The 19,488-nt window shown below is 40.4% G+C and overlaps 1 protein-coding gene and 1 long non-coding RNA gene across 4 annotated transcripts; one reads left to right on the top strand and one right to left on the bottom strand.

Moving 5' to 3' along the window:
* Window positions 1–1,406: 1,406 nt before the first annotated feature.
* Window positions 1,407–17,773, bottom strand: LOC306839165 (Y+L amino acid transporter 2). 2 transcript variants are annotated; one of them, XM_079367700.1, is made up of 13 exons: window positions 17,684–17,773; window positions 13,889–14,266; window positions 13,547–13,722; window positions 12,016–12,158; window positions 10,997–11,122; window positions 10,562–10,706; window positions 10,123–10,246; window positions 8,190–8,293; window positions 7,974–8,070; window positions 7,730–7,879; window positions 6,505–6,688; window positions 5,744–5,839; window positions 1,407–2,303 (listed from the first exon to the last, which is right to left on the bottom strand). In XM_079367700.1, exons 2-12 carry the CDS (start codon window positions 14,006–14,008, stop codon window positions 5,745–5,747), a joined length of 1,464 nt encoding a protein of 487 aa, XP_079223826.1. In that variant the 5' UTR covers window positions 14,009–14,266; window positions 17,684–17,773; the 3' UTR covers window positions 1,407–2,303; window position 5,744. The 2 variants fall into 2 exon arrangements, with proteins under 2 accessions (XP_079223826.1, XP_079223827.1); XM_079367701.1 differs by lacking the exon at window positions 1,407–2,303 and adding an exon at window positions 3,255–3,800.
* On the top strand, window positions 16,807–19,365 carry LOC306839180. 2 transcript variants are annotated; one of them, XR_013781163.1, is made up of 2 exons: window positions 16,807–17,384; window positions 17,705–19,365. It is a non-coding gene; the product is annotated as an uncharacterized lncRNA (long non-coding RNA). The 2 variants fall into 2 exon arrangements; XR_013781164.1 differs by lacking the exon at window positions 16,807–17,384 and adding an exon at window positions 17,391–17,563.
* Window positions 19,366–19,488: the final 123 nt, after the last annotated feature.

Genomic DNA, 19,488 nt, shown 5'->3' with positions numbered 1-19,488 from the left:
GGTTCCTGCTTGGTGCAGTCCACTATCTGAATCACATTACTAATTCACAAACCTGGAAAACTGGCTGTATTTAAATAAACTACATTTTAAAGCATTAAAACAGTGGAGTTGAACAGTGTTTGAGCCAGTAACAACATTTGGCCTGACTTCACTTGGGGCTTCTCAGGTTCATATGAAATGTGGAAGCAAAATGTCCTCAAGAAGGTTCACGATTTCAAAACTAGAGAAAAGCCAAATAAAGATTGAGCCCTACAGGGCTTTAGATTATTTCAATGTGTGTGTGTGGCTTTTTTTTTAGCTATCAAATGAAGCAGACAGAAATGAAGAGAAACACTTACGGTTGAACTCCCTGCGGCAAACATGAGGCCTCCAGGGTCGGTTTCTTATCCAGTTCAGGCGTCGTGGCAGCTCCATGATGACAAGCCGGTGCCACTGTATGAGGGCCACTCACCCATCAAAGAGCAGCACCCCAGTCCTTTGTCCATCCCCAGGACAGACACTCCCTCTGGAGCATCAAGAACCTCCTGAGCGGCACACTTTTTAAGGGTTAAATAGCTTACTGTGTCTGAAGCCTGTCGTGCACTCTGTTGCAAAGAGCTGTTACTGTAGCTGTTATTGTGCTCAGCTACATCTCCCCTCCACTGCTGTATCTTTTATGCATGAGTCAGTGGAACCCAACTCCTGAAGTCCTGGTCAGGGAGTTAGACAGGCCTCCCTCCAAGAACATGCACCTATCAGCAGGGCAGCAAATGAAGCAAAAAGTGCACACCCTGCTGAAATGTGATGCCTCCGTAACAATCCCCCCCCCCCCCCCCCCCCCCCACACCCCCAGGACGCAAGTTGGATGGTGGCCAGTCACCTGAGGAGGATGGAAGGAAGGCGGTAATCAGAGGGACAAAGGCATGGACAGTGTGCGCGTGTCTGTGCAGTGGTTAAACACCCCCTCTCTAGATCCAGTTATTCATTCTAGTATCCGTCGGCCTAACTCACATAAGAGTTCTACGTTCTCAGTCTTCCTTTTGTTTCCTTGGCATCATTACACAATCACCCACAGTGGACCAACAAGGATCACTGTGGCAGTCCCCTCTCTTCTATCCATAAAATTCACAAGCACCAGTTTTTTTTTTTGTTTTTAACCATGACTGCTCAGAAAAGTTTGGGATAACGGAGAAATTCTTTTCATATTATTGCCGATTTTGAGTGCAATTCTGGTCTCTGGGAGTCACTAATCTACAACTTTTTTTTCAACATACCCCAAGAATATTCACCTTTCTACACGATTACAACTTTATTTATCCCCGAAGGGCAATTCTGTAAGTTTGAAAAATGTTCACAGAGGGCTGGTTGACTATTTAAAAAGAACATATTTACTTGATCAAGATTTAAGTTCTTCACTCACAGAAATGCACAATATGTAATCGACTTTATTCAAATTTTACACATGAAAATAAACATTTTTGTAACATTTGTTCATCCACAGCATGATAAATACAATGAGTTCAAGCCAGTACTTTAAAAAACACATTTCTAAAAAACCAAAAAAAAAACATTTGGTACCCAATGCTCATGACACGGTGACATTCAAGTTTCCGGAGTATATAATAATTTCCTTTATGGAAATATTCATAGTGGACTTCAGACATATTGTGGTTACAGTATCAAAATCAGACTATTGTAAATGTTTACGCCAGACCTACCAGCATTCAACAAATAATATGTTAGCTGGTGTTGTACAAGTGCTTTGGGATGGCACTAAACATTTTGAACTGACCCGAACTACAAAACATGAAGCTGCACCGTTGGTTTAGCAAGATCTAAAAACGTTCAAATAGACCTGAATAACATTCGGCAAACCTTACAGTTACATGTAAATTCAATTTGGCTCTAGACACAAACATTGTGTTACAATATCAAAAATAGACAAGTTGTTTGGAGGACCAGACTCACAGAAGGCACATACAGTTCAGAAAGACCACGGTAAAATATAAACACAGACATTTGATTGGTTCAACAAACTACACCTACAATGCTCTCACTAGAAAGCAGAGACACCAGAACAACGTGACGGTTAAATACCTTTGGTTATGCACTGTGAATAAGTGTGTGATATATTCAAAAGGCAAAATTAGACTCAATATCCCATTACTGATTGAAACTCTTTTGACATGTTTGTGCAAAAAAACAGAGAAAGATAATAAACACTATCAAGTGAGAACAGTGTGGATCCTGAGGTTTGGCTCTATGAAGAACCCATGCAGAAGCAAATCAAGACCCAGAGGAGTCGGCACTTACGTTCGCTTTATCTGGAAAACAGTCACATTTGAATTAAAACGTGTAAAACCCTTTCCATGACTTGAACACGTAGGCTGCATTAGAAATGTGTTAAGAGTAAGAACATCATACGAACCAGCAGTGCTGGAAAGCAACTATGTGCAATCCATCAAGTATTGTACATAAGCACAGTTTAGAGGTACTTGTTTATACTCAGTCACAATCCACCCTCTAGTGTGTGTTTATAAATGGCTAAAAGAGAACAAGGTCACAAGGTGAAACTATACAGCATAAAAAAAATAAAAAAACAAGTTGCTGATAGGCTCTTGAATGAAAACCTTGTAGATTTTCCTCCAAAGTTAAAGTTAGCTTCCACTAGGAGGCACCAGAAGACAAAAAATGCCCCGATTATGCATTCACACTGCTTTATCATATTATTACTGAAACTACAGCAGCAAGGTGAACAAGGTGACAGATGTGATCATATTCTCATTAGAAAACTAAATCAAATTAAAAAAACATTCAAAGTCAACTGACACGTTCTTATGAGCTCGTTCAAACGGCAACTATAAAAGGCAGGGTCGGTAATTAAAAAATAAAAAAATAAAAAACTAGCATGATTTTGAAAGTAGCATCCTCTCCGTTCTGCGTATTCAAAAGCCACGCCCCCTTACTTACATGCATGCACGCCATTGGTCCAGAAGCAGATTTCAGCTCATGCTTTGAGTATGGGCTGGTGCATGTATGGGGTAGAGAGGCTTGACTAGGTTATAAAAACGTGTACCGAGTTAACTATCAGGACCTTTAGACAATTTCTACCAATTTTTTTTTTTTTTTAAATGCATCTGGAGGAAATTACCTACCCTGCCTTTAAGAGCCCATTGAATATAGTGCCATCCTCCTACAGTACATTATAAAAAGAGTTTATCAACACTTGTCTGCTTTGTTCTTCAGTTTAGTGATAAACCAAATTAAAGCTCACATGAAAAGGTATTTATTTTAATTCTCACTGAAATTGGGATTGAATTTTGCCATTTGAAGGTTACAGGTCAGTTTGCATTTACAAGAACGTCTCAGGATATAGTCTTGTTAATCTGCCTGTACTGTCTAACCTTAAAAATCTAAAACCAGGATTACATGTATAGTAAGAAGACCAGAAACTCCCTATAAAAAAAAATAAACGTTGAGACCTTGAAGTAAGAACACACCTCATTGGGTCACTTTTGTATTTAAGTCATCACAGATAATGAGATTTAAAACCAAGTCTTCTTTTACTTCTTAAACTAATCTTGAGCCTTTAGTTATGTTCTAATGAGAGGATAAAACTGGTTCAAGTTCAAGAGCTGCAGTGACAGCTTGAAATGAGAAACACAACACGTGTGAGGCATACAACGAGACTGTGAACCTCCACTTGTGATTTCCTGTAATATCTTGCTGCTTGTGACTTAATCCCTGCAGGCATTTTTCAGTCCATTCCTTCTGGATCAGGCCGTTATTTAATTGCAGCGTCTGGCTTTCTGTCAGCTTATCTGTGTGATTGAGTTGTAGTTTATTTACCCATGTGAAGGAAGGACTCGCACAACCATCACTGTGCACATGCCACACTCATATTGTCTGTACAGTACTGTTTGTAGGATGGTAATCATGTTTCACTTTTGCTCCTTTAAAAAAACAAAAACATATACACATATATATATATATATACACGCATACAGTACAGACCAAAAGTTTGGACACACCTTCTCATTCAAAGAGTTTTCTTTATTTTCATGACTATGAAAATTGTAGATTCACACTGAAGGCATCAAAACTATGAACTAACACATGTGGATTTATATACAATTATAAACTAAACACAAATATGTCTTATATTCTAGGTTCTTCAAAGTAGCCACCTTTTGCTTTGATTACTGCTTCGCACACTCTTGGCATTCTCTTGATGAGCTTCAAGAGGTAGTCAGTTCCCAGAGATGCTTAGCACTTGTTGGCCCTTCTGCTTTCACTCTGCGGTCCAGCTCACCCCAAACCATCTCGATTGGGTTCAGGTCCGGTGACTGTGGAGGCCAGGTCATCTGGCGCAGCACCCCATCATTCTCCTTCTTGGGCAAATAGCCCTTACACAGCCTGGAGGTGCGTTTGGGGTCATTGTCCTGTTGAAAAATAAATGATGGTCCAACTAAACGCAAACCGGATGGAATAGCATCCTGCTGCAAGATGCTGTGGTAGCCATGCTGGTTCAGTATGCTGCCAAATTTGAATAAATCCCCAACAGTGTCACCAGCAAAGCACCCCCACACCGTCACACCTCCTCCTCCATGCTTCACGGTGGGAACCAGGCATGTAGAGTCCATCCGTTCACCTTTTCTGCGTCGCACAAAGACACGGTGGTTGGAACCAAAGATCTCAAATTTGGACTCATCAGACCAAAGCACAGATTTCCACTGGTCTAATGTCCATTCCTTGTGTTCTTTAGCCCAAACAAGTCTCTTCTGCTTGTTGCCTGTCCTTAGCAGTGGTTTCCTAGCAGCTATTCTACCATGAAGGCCTGATTCACACAGTCTCCTCTTAACAGTTGTTCTAGAGATGCGTCTGCTGCTAGAACTCTGTGTGGCATTGACCTGGTCTCTAATCTGAGCTGCTGTTAACCTGCAATTTCTGAGGCTGGTGACTCGTTCCTCATGTGAGCCAGTTTCTTTGTAGCGCTTGATGGTTTTTGCGACTGCACTTGGGGACACTTTCAAAGTTTTCCCAATTTTTCGGACTGGCTGACCTTCATTTCTTAAACTAATGATGGCCACTCGTTTTTCTTTACGTAGCGGCTTTTTTTCTTGCCATAATACAAATTCTAACGGTCTATTCAGTAGGACCATTAGCTGTGTATCCACCTGACTTCTGCACAACACAACTGATGGTCCCAACCCCATTTATAAGGCAAGAAATCCCACTTATTAAACCTGACAGGGCACACCTGTGAAGTGAAAACCATTTCAGGTGACTACCTCTTGAAGCTCATCAAGAGAATGCCAAGAGTGTGCGAAGCAGTAATCAAAGCAAAAGGTGGCTACTTTGAAGAACCTAGAATATAAGACATATTTGTATATATAGTTTATAATTGTATATAAATCCACATGTGTTAGTTCATAGTTTTGATGCCTTCAGTGTGAATCTACAATTTTCATAGTCATGAAAATAAAGAAAACTCTTTGAATGAGAAGGTGTGTCCAAACTTTTGGTCTGTACTGTGTGTATATATATATATATATATATATATATATATATATATATGGCTCACGTGTTTGACGAGTAGGAGTAGAAATGTGTTGAGCTGAACTCTTAATTATTTCCTCAGTAACTCAATCAAGCTTCATTCATATAAATCCTGATTATTTGCATCACACAGCTTCCCATGTGTTCACTCTTCCTCTGCTGTCCCGGCTTAAAACGCATGTCCAACGTGTGCTTTTACCGTTACCTCATTCAATCTTTTCAGGGTCTATGTTGTCCAGGTCGGTGTCAGGCGAGGCCACACAACACATGCACAATTTCTGAGTGTTGAGAGACAGACAATCTGCAGTGACAGAAGAAAAAGATTGTGATTGCTTTGAACAGTTACTGGTGTTACAGTCTCAAACAATCTAGCATTGAGTCAATGCAATTCAGAGGGAGGCGTGAGTTTTTTTTAACTTGCAGAACCCCTTAACAACACAAGGGCATATAGCACACTGAACTTTGAGACAATAATCTCAACACGCTTAAGCTTTACACTAAAGGCATGTTTTTTTTTTAATGCACACTAAGGTAGGAGTTTAAGACGAGTAAGCTACTCTCAGGAGTTGTTCTTAAGATCCCACAAACACATTCATATAGAGCTTACTGTATGTCACAGGACTCGCCACACCACATTATTGGGTCCCTGAGAAATGCTGACAGACATCACTGAATGCCAAAGTGAGCTTAAGGCTACGGAAAATCACGTTGTGGCACAAACTGCTCCAGAACATGACACCAGAAAGAAAAAAATAAATTAAAATTTACAACTAAAACATGCGTGCTGCTACGTATTAAATGATGCAGCTTCAAAACGTCAAACAAGGTGAAATGTAGTCTCCTGGTTGGTCGATGCAGAGTTGTTAAATTTGAACCTTTAAAATAAATAAATACATTTTTACAGTGGCTATGGTATAATGGCTAAAATAATTATATAAATGTGACAAGTGGGTTGCCCCCACTTACCGAGCATTTTACTGACGAAGGGCGGTCTGGAGCTGGGTGGCAGGTGGATGCATAAGAAATAGATTGGTACACCAGACAGCGCCACACCAATTCCCACCAGAGAGTTGACGGTGTCACTGTAGAGGGGAACCACTACTAGAAAGACGGTGCACAAGCAGTAAACGATGGGGAAGAAGAGAGACAGCTGCAGGGGGAGAAAGAGAGAGGAAAAAACAGGAAGAAGAACGGAGGAAACGAATGGTTGGGAATGAGAAAAAATAGAATCAAATGTTTAATAAAATCGCATAAAGAAATACAATGGCACTGGATTCAGTTTAACCTGATGATTAGATTAGGACTCTAATAGCCCTCGAGTTGCTCAGTCAGTTTGAAGAGCATGTACTCACTTTAATGGTAGGAGAATTCAATAAACATCAAGAACTTTTAACAAAATCATAACTCTTAAGCAAAGACATCACTGAGGAGTCCGGTCAACTGAAGAGACAAAGTCATAAGACTTGATAGTGAATGGACAACACAGTTTCAATCCAACCCATCATCAAGAAGAAGAAAAGATTAAAAAAAATATTAAAAAAATAATAAAAATCAGCTACGATCATTGTGGTTTCTTTCATCGAGTGTTCACATGATTTTCTCGTCAGCACAGACATTGAATGGGAGCTGAGGCAAACGGCTCAGTTTTATAATGAGAAATTACCAGCGCTTGTTGACGGAGTGAGGGCATGGGGAACGACGCACTGAATGTTGGTTTACAAAAATACACTTTCTGAAAACATTCTAATATATTGAATAGTTAGTGCAATCATAAAAAATATATATATATATATATATATATATTTTTAAAAGGTCAGACAAGCTAACAGTGGCTACTGTATGAAGAGTGTTAGGTAAGGTCAAGTTATTAGAAGAAGAAAAAAAACACTTAAAGCACAATGCCTTTGTTTGTTTGTATGGCAAAGAAGTGATTTGGGTCATCTTGGACTTTGTCACAGCTTAAAAAAAAAAAAACAGACTTTTACTGACTGAGAAAAAAAAAACAAAAAAAAAAAATAACCTGCTTGAGAAAAAGTAAAAAGTGAAGACTTGCAGTTGACAAAAAAAAGTAGAAAAATACAGCTATCATAAATGTGGGTTGTCCGTTAGAAATGAAAAGGATAAGTGGGTCTGGGTTAAATTTGATAGAGTCCCTATGGTTTCTGCTCATCGTGCATGTCTAAGTCTTTACCTTGACAGGTCTGTGCATGTCTGGAGCTTTAAAGCGGAGGTAGATCAGGCTGGCTATCGACAGGCCGATGAACAACCAATAGTTAAAACTGAAGTAGTTGATCAACTGGAAGACGTCAGGCACAGACAGGTAGACGAGAGACATACCACCCTGAAACACCAAACACACAAAGAAACATCAGTGCGACTGAAAAAACACAACAAATTCAGTTTATCAGTTTCCAGAACACTAAAAGTTGACTTACGTTGAAAAGCAGAGCAGGTATCGGAGTGAAACGTTTTACGTGGATCATGCACAGGATGTTTGGTAGATGCCCTTCTCTTGAACCAACGAAAAATAACCTGCAGGAGAGGGGAAAAACCCCAACTTTTTTAAATTATTGCCATGTCAGCATATAGTTTACCTGAAATGTAAAAAAAAAAAAAAAAAAAAAACTTCAGACATTCTTGCATTTACGGACCTGGAGGCAGCGATGATAGAGGAGTTCAGACCTCCATAACAGGAAATGGCCACAGACAGAGGGATCAGCCATCGAGCCCAGCCCAGCGCTTCGTCTGCAAAAGTCTGAGGAGAGATTCAACAAAATGATTTATTCTTACACAACGTCGATGGTAAGATCAATGACTCTTAACCTTAAAGCACAGGAGGTAACAAAACACACTGGTAACAAATGGCAGGAAGAAAAAAAAATCAAAATCCTTTATAATCCAATGATGAAATTTTAATCCGTTTAAACGGTAGAACGGTAGGATGAGGCAAATGACTTGTGCCAACAACAATCTGTTTACCTTGTTTATCTCACTCTGTAAACTAGCCCGCCTGTTTTCTGCAGGTTGACCAGAAAAGATCAGTTGCTTTGTTATCAGTTAAATGTGCAAAATTCCTTCAACCAAATCAAAACCTTTGGATTGGTGTGGTGGAAAAGTAGTATCTGTCTTTTATCTTTGACCTTAAAAAAGGTTTGGGTGTTCATGCGTCGTTTCGCAAATAGAACGCGTTCCTCTAAAGGGCCTTGGTCTGCATCTCCTACATGGAGCACTCCTCAGGATCTGGGTACAGCGTGACCCTTAATCTGTTCCCTCTGAACAAACACGTTTCGGGTTGGTGTTCCTTCGTACCAGGTGCCTTTTAGAAAGAAGCTAGCATAGATAAATCAGCAGGCGAACTAGCAGAAGACGGAGTCACTGGGGCAAGCTGAAACCAATGAGCATTTCATATAAATCACATTTATATGGAATATACCGACACCTTGTGAAAGGATAAAGTGACCGGGACTTCCCCGGGAATCTTTGATGCTTTTGTGACTGATGTCACTTCTGTATCCGATTGCCCCTTTGCAAAGAACTTTTACTTGAAATCTTCGTCCAGCAAACAGAAAAATCCACTGGCGTGAGATCATTTCAAGCGGAACACAAAGTCCTGCTATTCCACCGCTTCAGTCTAGTTTTTGATAAACACACTAAAGTCTCCGTGCAAATCTTCTCCCTGTGTTGGAAACATGCGCCGCTGTCGCTGTGCGTCGCCGTCTCCAGATGTTGCTCCTCCTTCTCACATCTGTGAGGGTTGGATACCTTTTCCTTACATCTCAGCAGTACAGGTCTGCAGTAGGGACCTTCAGACATGAAGGTGAAGAAGGTAAACATGCTCAGCATCAATGTTCTTTCCACTACCAGGAAGAACCAATCAGATCAAGCGTGGACATGGACAAAGATCAGCATGAACCAGTCTCTTCTGATTGATGCATTTACATGATGGATTTGTTGCGTCCATAGAAACACTGCTGAAGTAGCCGGTTACTTCTGGTTTAATCTTCTACAGGAATTCAAAAAACAAGTCAGATTCTCTGATTTTCATTTTTTTTTTCCCCAAGTCGTCGTTTTGGGTTTCAGATTGTGTAACTCTAACAACCAATAAGCACGAAATTAATCTAAAGAATAAATAACAGATGTGCTACAGCCCTGCCTCTGACAGCAGAGATGTTCTTTCATGCTGGAGTGACGCGTATAATGAGATTCCAATCAACCCAGTCATGCAAACTAATTCCATCTTCTCTCATTTGGCTTGTAGGATTAGTGAACCATCTGAATGAACGCACTAAAATGACGAGCTAATACCACTGTCAACATGCCTGAGCACAATTCTTCCTCCGCTAACGCACTAATCAAATTATCATCAGTGTCCCCATGTTCCTGTGTGGGGCGCTAACCTCTTTAGCTAAATGATGCTCCTGTCATCATCTGGACTCCTACAGTGACAGATAACAAAAGAGGGAGTAATGAGGCAGACGCTCGCTCGCGAGAGGACAGCGGGAGAGATCAAAGTGTGCTGCTCCTGTGAGGCGCCGATAAGAGACGAGTATGCGCAGCAGTCACACTACTCCACTCCAAACTCACCACAGCGACGGCGTCACTGCTCAGCACCTCGTCTGCATCCATGACGACATAGTAAGCCACGTTAGTCAAGATGTAGATCACGGTGACAATGGGCATGGAGATAGCGATGGACAAGGGAAGGTTCCTACGAAAGGAAACGCAGAAAAGCGGTCTTCATTTTCTTACAGTCAAGATATCAGGTGTCTTTTTTTATTTACAGCTGATGAGACATTTTGTAATAAACGCTTGTGCAGCACAGTCCACGTGTAGCTGTGCCGCATACCTTTCATAAGTGATGGGAAAATTGCCAAGTTTAAACTATTTAAACCAGTGTCACTGGTTTACAGCAGCAAAGGTTAGGAGAGAGACAGAGAGAAAGAGAGAGAGAGAGAGAGAGAGAGAGACTAGGCTGAACATGAACAGACTGCGTGTGTGTGTGGGTGTGTGTGTGTGTGTGTACCTCTCTGGGTTTTTGATCTCCTCGGTGATGAAGTTGAGTGTGTCCCAGCCTGAGTAGGAGTACAGAGCTGAATAAAGAGCCAGGGTCATGTCACCGGGGTTCAGCTTGGACCCTTTGAAGGAGTCCTCAAAGTTGTGGTAAAAACCTGCACAAACATAGAATCCACGTGAACACAGTACAGGAACCAGAGCCTGCCTCGCTTTTATCTTCCCGGCCTAAATAATCTATGAATGTTCACTTTGGGTGACACTTATTTTGTTTCTTTTTCAATCTTTGCCATGACTTTCATATAAAGTACAAACGTGACAAATATAGGACAAATGAGCTTAAAAAGTATTTAGTTGCCTACATTCTCAGCCAAGTCAAATATTGGACTAGTATGTTTATATATATATATATATATATATATATATATATATATATTTATTGTCCTACCTTGTCCCAGTTTCACAAGACCAGTGATGATGATGACGATAAGAGCCAGCACTTTGGCAAACGTGGAGATGACCTGAAGAATGGCGCCCCATTTTACCTTCATGCAGTTCACGCAGGTCAGAAGACCTGACAGAGAGGGGACGGAGTCAGCTGTAAGCCAGTGTACAATGTGATGCGTTTACACCGAACGATGGACACAGAAAGGAGGGGATGAAATCTTCTCCGTCTGTCATGAACTACATGAAAATAGGACACGAGAAACGAAATGACTCTGATCTTTTGATGGAGCGAACCAGTCGAGGCGGCGGGGGTGGGAGCAGCATTTATTTATAAACACGGAAAGTCTGACTTAAAAGTGTTAACATTAGGAAAGAGGACAAACCATGCTCGTCGGTGGTGTTGTATATCTGAGCGTTTCAGTACACACGGAGGGATCTCCACCCTCAAACTAGCAGGCAGACTGCGTTTCCAAATATCACAACGCCACAAAACATTTAAACTTTTAAAAAGCATGCAAAGAAGTGAACCAGGAAGAGTGCTGCCATCAATAAACTTTTTCAACACCGTCTTTCTAAGTAGACGTGGATAGTCGTTTATGGCTGTCGTGTGAACTCCCTCTGCACACTTCCTCCAACAGTCTGCTGTTGACTTAACAGGAGAAGCTGAAGTCGAAGGTTAACGCGGACAAACTGCAGCAACTTTCAAAATGGAGATAAAACGGCACGCTGTGCAGCTTTTCAGACACAAGAGCATGTTGGCTCCCCAGTGTGGACGAGAGCTGAACAAATTCACTGGGATCGACTGAATCAAGTTGTCAACACAGACTGTGCTGGACAATACATATTTAAAATGAATCATCAGTATTTTTCACGCACTGGTTAAACCTTTCTGCAAGCGCAGCTTCACAGTGTATATAAAACACACACACGCCTTCGTCGCCCGTGCCCTCCACCACTAATGTAAACACACACAAGTTAAAGAAGGGCATGAAAGTGTGTTCAGTACAGGGAGAGTCTTACATATGATGACGGCAGCGAGGAGGCGGACAGCGGCATAAGAGGCGGTGCAGGTGGGGTAGAAAGGCTGGACCAGGTAGTTGGAGAAGGTCAGAGCTATCACCGCCTGACAGGCTGGCTCCACTATCAACAACGACGTCCACAGTCTGCAGGAAAAATGATCCGTGTTAATGAGAGACGCACGGGTTCCATGATCTTTGAGGCCATTCAGGCCTGCGAAACCGATTTTTAGCAGAAATCTACTTTTTCTTTAAAAGATCTATAACTGACAGCAATAACTAATGATTTTTGGAACTTCTCTTTAAAAAAGATATTAATTGTATGCTCCTAATAAAACACTGACTGCTAACTGTTAATCCCAAAAAATATCTTAAACCCTTCAGCAGGTAACATGAACGTCTCTCATTCACTCTGATCTCTTTCGAACATGGAGAGAGTCAAAGGCCATCATCTCTTTTCTCCTTTACATAAATAAAGGAGGTTTCCACTGCAACCATGACATCAAAAGGGGTTCTTTGTTTTTTTTTTGCATTACATTTACACTTCTTGGAAAGATTCAAAAAGACGTTAATTATCAATATTCATCTATAATACTTCTTGCAAAGTGATTACTGTAAATAATGTTTTAAAAAGGATGCGCTCCACCAACTCGAGAGAACACACGGGGATCGCAGACACCTGGATCAGATCTGGGCAGAGAGTTACACTCTGTTTGTCCTCCTGTATGTCGAACCTTATACTCCTCTCTATCTAATGTCTACACTTCGGACATTTTAGCTTGTTGTGTGTGCGCAGCTGTCTGTCGGTGTTTGCGTGGCTCTGTGATTTCACAAAGGGGAAACATCTCCAAAGCGCTTGTTTGATGGGACAGTCTGCTAAAACGTATCTTTACAAAATAACTAGTTAAGAGCAACTGGCTCTTCATTCAATGGCTTTCCTCGACTGTCCTTTCTTTGAGCGTCTTTTAGGAGAGCTATGATTTCCTCTGAGCAAATGCTCTGATATTGGATGTATGAGTCGACTGTGTGTGGGTGCCCTCGGGTAGATGTTCTGCTGTTGACTGTACGTGGCCGTGACTGCTCTCTGTACTGTTGATTGTTTCAAATGCTCTTTGCTGTACAGAACAGCAGGAGAGTTTGTCTCCATTTCAGGTCAGAGCGAGCTCACAAAATCGAGAGAGGACAGATGAGAAGTTAATTAGAAGTTTCTTGAATCATATTACATCATCTTATTTTTAATAGAGACTGACAGTCTCTTAATTTAGGAAGAAATGGCTCTCACATTAAGCAGGTATAGAAAAATGGAGCAGACGAACGACGTAGAGGATATACAATATAATAATAATAATCGTCAATGACCAGCTAAACAAGTAAACTGACAACAGTGTCCTCACATAAATGCTCCTTTTTCACGATTTTACAAACACATAGTATGAAGAGATTTAGCATCAGCATCACTTGAAAAATATTTGAATAAACAAATGGAGAAATTGTGCCTGCCGACAGAAAAAAAAAAATACAAACACAACACATACCTAATAAAAGCTAAGAATCCACCAAAGGCCTCGAGGATGTAGGCGTAGGACGCTCCAGATTTACGGATGGTGGTGCCCAGCTCAGCATAGCACAATGCTCCGAACACAGAAAATATCCCTCCTATAGCCCACACTACAAGGGACAGGCCGAACGAGCCCGTGTACATTAAAACGCCCTGCAAGATAAAAAAAAAAAAAGATAAAAAAAAAAAAAAAATTAAGATTTTTCACACTTGTGCATTTCTGCGTTTGTTGACAGTGGAGTGAAATCTGTCATTAAAAAACAAATTACATTTAAAACCAGGAGCAATAAAACTGGCTGAACAGAGAAGAGAATTTTACCTTAGGTGAGACAAAGATGCCAGAGCCTATCATGTTTCCTACGATGAGACAGACGCCATGGAGTAGAGAAATCTCCTGCTTCAGCCGCACGCCGTTGCCCTGAGATGCCGCGTCCGCCATTCTGAGGGATTTACAGCCCTCAGCCTGGGCGCAGAGGAGCTATCAAGGGAGTGATGTGGAACGATAATGAGGACAGACTGATTCCAGGCAGCACCAGGCACCAAACTGAGGCAAAAGGTTAAATACTGGATGAATGAGAAGCAGCGTGGTAGCAAGGACAAGAGAGAAGGAGGTGGGCGTGTCACCAGAAGGTTAAGAGTTTGTAGGTCTCAAACTCGCAATTGTGGAATCCGAGGACTAATCCTTCACTGGGGTAATCTGCAAGAAAAACAAGCAAATACAGTGTCACAGAAGGGCTTCACACATTCAGGAGCTCCATTTGCATCTTTATAGAAATCACTTGGATTCAGCCTACAAACGCTGAATAGATTACCGTCGAGTGAACAGTCTATGCAAAGATCAAAAAACATAATTACACCTGAAAAAAAACGTATTCGTATCCACTGCTTCAAAACGGGAGCTTTCATAACACGTTTGATGGATATCCCGGAGCAAATTACACTTTGCTAAAATGATTGACAGATAATAGGTGTCAATAGACACTGCTGTTCAAGAAGAGTCAATTAGGTTATTCATCAAAAAGTTAAAAAAAAAAAAAACCTCAGCGTCCAACCTTATTCAGAGCAAGCACAATGTCAGCAAAGAGGTGATTTTTTTGAAGCTGGAAATCCTAAAAGGTAAACGCTAAAAAGGAAACTGAATGACTTATTGAGTTACTGAATGGATTAAATTAACTCCTTATCAGATGTAGAAAGTGAAAGTAATGCAATCACTGTGCACATGGCAACGTGACAGTTTTCAAAAAGCCTGCAGCAGTGTTTAAAGTTTCCATTTTGTGCCTGAGCATTCACAGGAGTTAATTTAGACACTTTATAAAGCCTTCTCTGGTTCCCACACACAGGTGTGACTGCTAGCATGACAACGTTCAACACAGAGCACCTAAATTAAGGCAGCTCCATTTATCCATTCAATATGATATCTCAACTAAGGCAACATTTCTTTTACAAAGCTGCCTTGAAGCTTTTTTTCCCCCATTCCAAATTCCACACAAGCCATACTGAACTCATCCCCTGTGATGATTCAGTTCACACGGAGCAGCATTCGTCCTGTTGCCAATGGATCCAAATTTAGCCACAACTGACCAAATGTGTCTTTCTTGGAAACAGCTGTACAATTAAGGTGCAGCAGTCTGAACAACACAGCACATGCAATCAAACGATGCCAGATATAGAATAAAGCATAGTCATTAAGAAGAAAAACTGACCTATTAACAGCATCATCAAATCTGTGTAACAAAAATATGCTCATTACTGCCAACCATGTGGGAATACAAGGCCATCTGTATCTGGCAATGTCTTTTATATTTAATTATCTTAAGACAGCTCACTTGAATTAGGGACACAGAACAAAGACAGCGCATATTTGGGATCCAGTGTGACAGCTAAAACTACGGTGAGTTACAAACTTCTATGGAAATCACTTCCAAAAACACAATGCTTCTATTAATGTTAATAAAGGCACCACAAGTCCTACTGGGAAAGGTAAGGTAAGTTTATTTATATAGCACCTTTCAGACACCAGGCAATTCCAAGTGCTTAACACGGGCAAAGAAATAATTTAGACATTTCACAAGATAATAAAAAATATAAACATTTTAAGAGGCTAATACAAGTTGAGATAAAACAGCAGTTAAACATAAAATTTAAATACAATTTAATAAAGATTTTTTTTTTTTTTTTTTTTTAAATCAGTATTGTATATACACATACATTTCAGTAAGATAGTGTAAAGTGTATACCAGTCCAATGACATTTCACGTGTATCTGCTTTGTTAAAGAGCATATTGCAGGTTAAAGACAAAACTTAACTAATCATAGGGAAATACGTTAACAATACTGTTTTTAAAGAAATTCTGAAATTAATAACCCACAGGGTCTCCTGGAGACGTTTTAGTACGTTTTCGCACGTCTTTGCTTTTTACTTCCGCATTCGGCTGTGACGTAACGTAAGGGAGTCCCGCTGAATCCCCGTCTGTTTAACAAAACCCGATTACACAGCCTGTGCTAATGCAGCACTATGTCTTTATTGTATATTCCTCAAGCAGCCCAGTGCTCACGTTGTTATAGAAAATACAGTGTATGATGCAGGATTCTCCTGACGTGAGTTCACAGCGCACGTCCACACAAACATGCACAACAGCACACACACTCCACAGTTTAATGCGTGCTTTTGCACATATATTAGGCAACTACAAAAAGTTTAACATTTTAATGGGATAAAGGACCGACAGACGTAAAGCTTGCGTTTCTGTTTGTTTCCAAACCGCGCGTTCCGTCTTTCCACACTGCGCACACACGCACACGCACACACTCTCACTCACTACCACGTATCATTACACCTCTTTAATCATGTTTTAGCCTGTTTTTTGTGCTTTAATTCTTTTGTGCTGCCTTCTAAATGTTTGTTTGTAAAGTGTTTTATGCTCTCGGTGCAATACAAGTTCCCCCAGGGGCAATAAAGGCTTCATTCATTCATTCATTCATACACATACGCATAAAGCCGATCAAAGCAGAGTGACAGAACACGACTCCCTTACGTTACGTCATATGACGCGTTGTTGAAAAAAAAAAGCGAGTTCTAAACAGCTATGCTAAAAACAGCCACTTTCTCCTCTAAATTAGAGCACTTAATTGTTGAAGAATATACTGAAAATTGATGTACTTATTCTACAGCCCTTATCTGACAACATGAAGTGTTAATCTCAACTTTTTTTTTAACCTGCAATATGCTCTTTAAAGTTAAAAGACAACATTGCTGCTGCAGGAAAGTTCCTGTTCAGCACAAGTTAAAATAAAAACGAATAAAAATCTATCGAGGACATTAATGTCCACAACTCCCTTACATTTCCTGTACATGAAGGTTAAAGTTACCTCGTGTCCAAACGGAAACACAGACGTTTGATAAAGTAATTGATATGAAGATTAACACTACAAATATTTCCTAGTTCCCTAATGCCGAGGGATGGTTTTACAACGGTAATTGTTACAGCTGTTTATTAATATGAAGAAAGAGCCTTTAATAAATGCATTTGCAAAGTTTCTACTTTAGAAACTGCACATTGTGCAGTCAGGATGGAGACGCGGACTGGACTACAGCATGTTATCTTAACGGCTGAGACACTATCGCGATAGTGACAGTTCACTATCGCGATAGTGACAGTTCACTATCGAGTTTGATTCACATTAACCAAAACATCCTCTCCTTTCAAACTAACATGCTGCTCGCTATTCATAATAAGCGTCGGATTTACTGATAGCCATGTTAGCAGCACCCGCTAACAAGCGCATGGAGAAAACACAGGGACCAATTAAAGCCGGTCTCACAACACTCACATTAATTAACAAGGCGACACCAGTTGGTATTTATTTACACAGCATCTATCTGAACTCTACAGGGATTCACAGTTACTATATGCGTTTATGCTAACAAAGCTAGCTCAGCCACAAGCTGACACTGTTACATATATGATGCTATGGATGCATACATGCTAAAGAAGTAAGTAAAACTAATAGTCGGATTTATTTGAAGCACTCCGTCGTTAAATCGCTTCATAGTTCAGGAAGTGCACAGTGGGAGACGGTGCGTGTTTAAAGAGTAAATAATCGATGAGCTTACCTTGTATTTCTTTTCCTGCAGCGTTGGAAGCAGCTTCACGTGTGCCCGTTTCGGATTCGTGAGACCAACTTTGGACTAATTCTCAGGCAGTATAGACATCTGCACTAATAAGCGAGTTTTTCGGCTCCTCCTCCTCCTCATCGACCACTACAGGGTGGCCCCAACGCAACGACCCCTCCCACCGACCGAGGGGGACAAATGCATGTACAGAAAATTAAACAACCTCTAAAAACGCCTGTATTTATGTCAGTGCAGCAACAACTTGTAACGATGGCAGTGATCTAAATGTTGATCCTATCACTGTTAATATTATTGACATTGAGAATTTTTTTAAATTGTAGACTAAATATTAATATACTGTAGGGCCCATCCTAAATTTCTGATTGGATGTTCACTCTAGTAGGTTAATATCCTCAGGTATTTGGGCTAATCACTAGTGGCTAGTGCATACCACAACTAAAACTAGTTCTGGTTAATGAGTGACCATTGAAAATCTCACCTTCTCCAATTCGAAGTAGGTTACCCATTCATTTCATTAAACAGCAGCGACATTTCTGCTTTATCTGGGTTATGCAAACAGAAGGTTTATGATAAGCATAACGGTGAGAGAGTTTTGAGTTGTGGTTTTAGGCTTACTTACTGTTTAAATTAGCCTAGGTGAGAATGATAGCCTATTTGACTTAATAGGTTAAGAAATACAGTTCTAACATTTAGAATGGACCTTGATCGATCTTGCTCAGTAACTGATTGGATGTTAAAAGTTTAAAGGTTGCGAACAGTCCGCAGTAAACTATCAATGCAGTCGAGCACATAACTTGAGATCTGCTGCCACCTAGTGATTTTTGTAGGCTACTCCAGCCACACTCTGAAGGATTGATTTGAGACTAGCAGGCCTATTTCCTGCAAGTATGATACGGCAAATCGACTGTTAAATGATTTATACGAGGCTATGTTGTATGCATTGGTTTGACTAACTTACTATTGAGCAATATGCAGACTTGGCTACAGTTTGAAACCCTCCTGCATTTCTTTTTTTGTTTTTCTAAAAATGGCATCAACAGTCAAAGTTGGGCTTAAAAATGAAGAGCCTGCCTCAATCCTTTATTTTACTAAAATTTGAAGAATAAAAACGCACCTAGAATCTAAATGTCATAATATCAAGTGTCGTTCCCCATCTCTCAGCACCATGGACAGAGACTAATCAGCACAGAAACAAAGAGGGAAACACCCACACTGCTCACGGCCTGAACTCTCCCTGACGAGGGGACGTTTGATTTGTCAGGGCTTTGGTTAGGAGAGGCGCGTCCAGGGAGTAAGGTAGCCAATATGCTGTAGGAGGCACATAAACGCTTATTACCGACCCACTGTCATGCCAATTAGATTGCATGTTGAGACTTCCTGTCTTGCATTTCAAAATAAATGTGGTGCATGTTCATTTAACGTGTGGGTGTGCTTGTAGGGGATGATACAGTTGTTTGTTTTCTTATGTCAACAAAAATCTGCAACGTGGTAGAGGTGCACAGGCCCAGTGAATCCAATACTGCTTTAGTAGCAATATCTTGTTTTTTAGAAGAACAAATAAGATACACTCAAAATATTCTTCTTATAAAAACTTGAATGTGACTGTAAATTAAACCATTGTTTCCCCAATATCATTTATTTGATAAACTCAATATTAAAACATGTTGTTTGTTTTTCTTGTATTCCTGTCATTTTATTCTTGTCACCAAAAACAACTAGACTTCACTGTCCAACTTTCTGAATGTTTTTTCCAGAAAACGTGTGTAGCATATTAAGATAATCAA

The sequence above is a fragment of the Symphodus melops genome, assembly GCF_947650265.1.
Source record: "Symphodus melops genome assembly, chromosome: 18".
Classification (NCBI taxonomy): Eukaryota; Metazoa; Chordata; class Actinopteri; order Labriformes; family Labridae; genus Symphodus; species Symphodus melops.
This window is presented reverse-complemented; position numbering and strand designations above follow the sequence as displayed.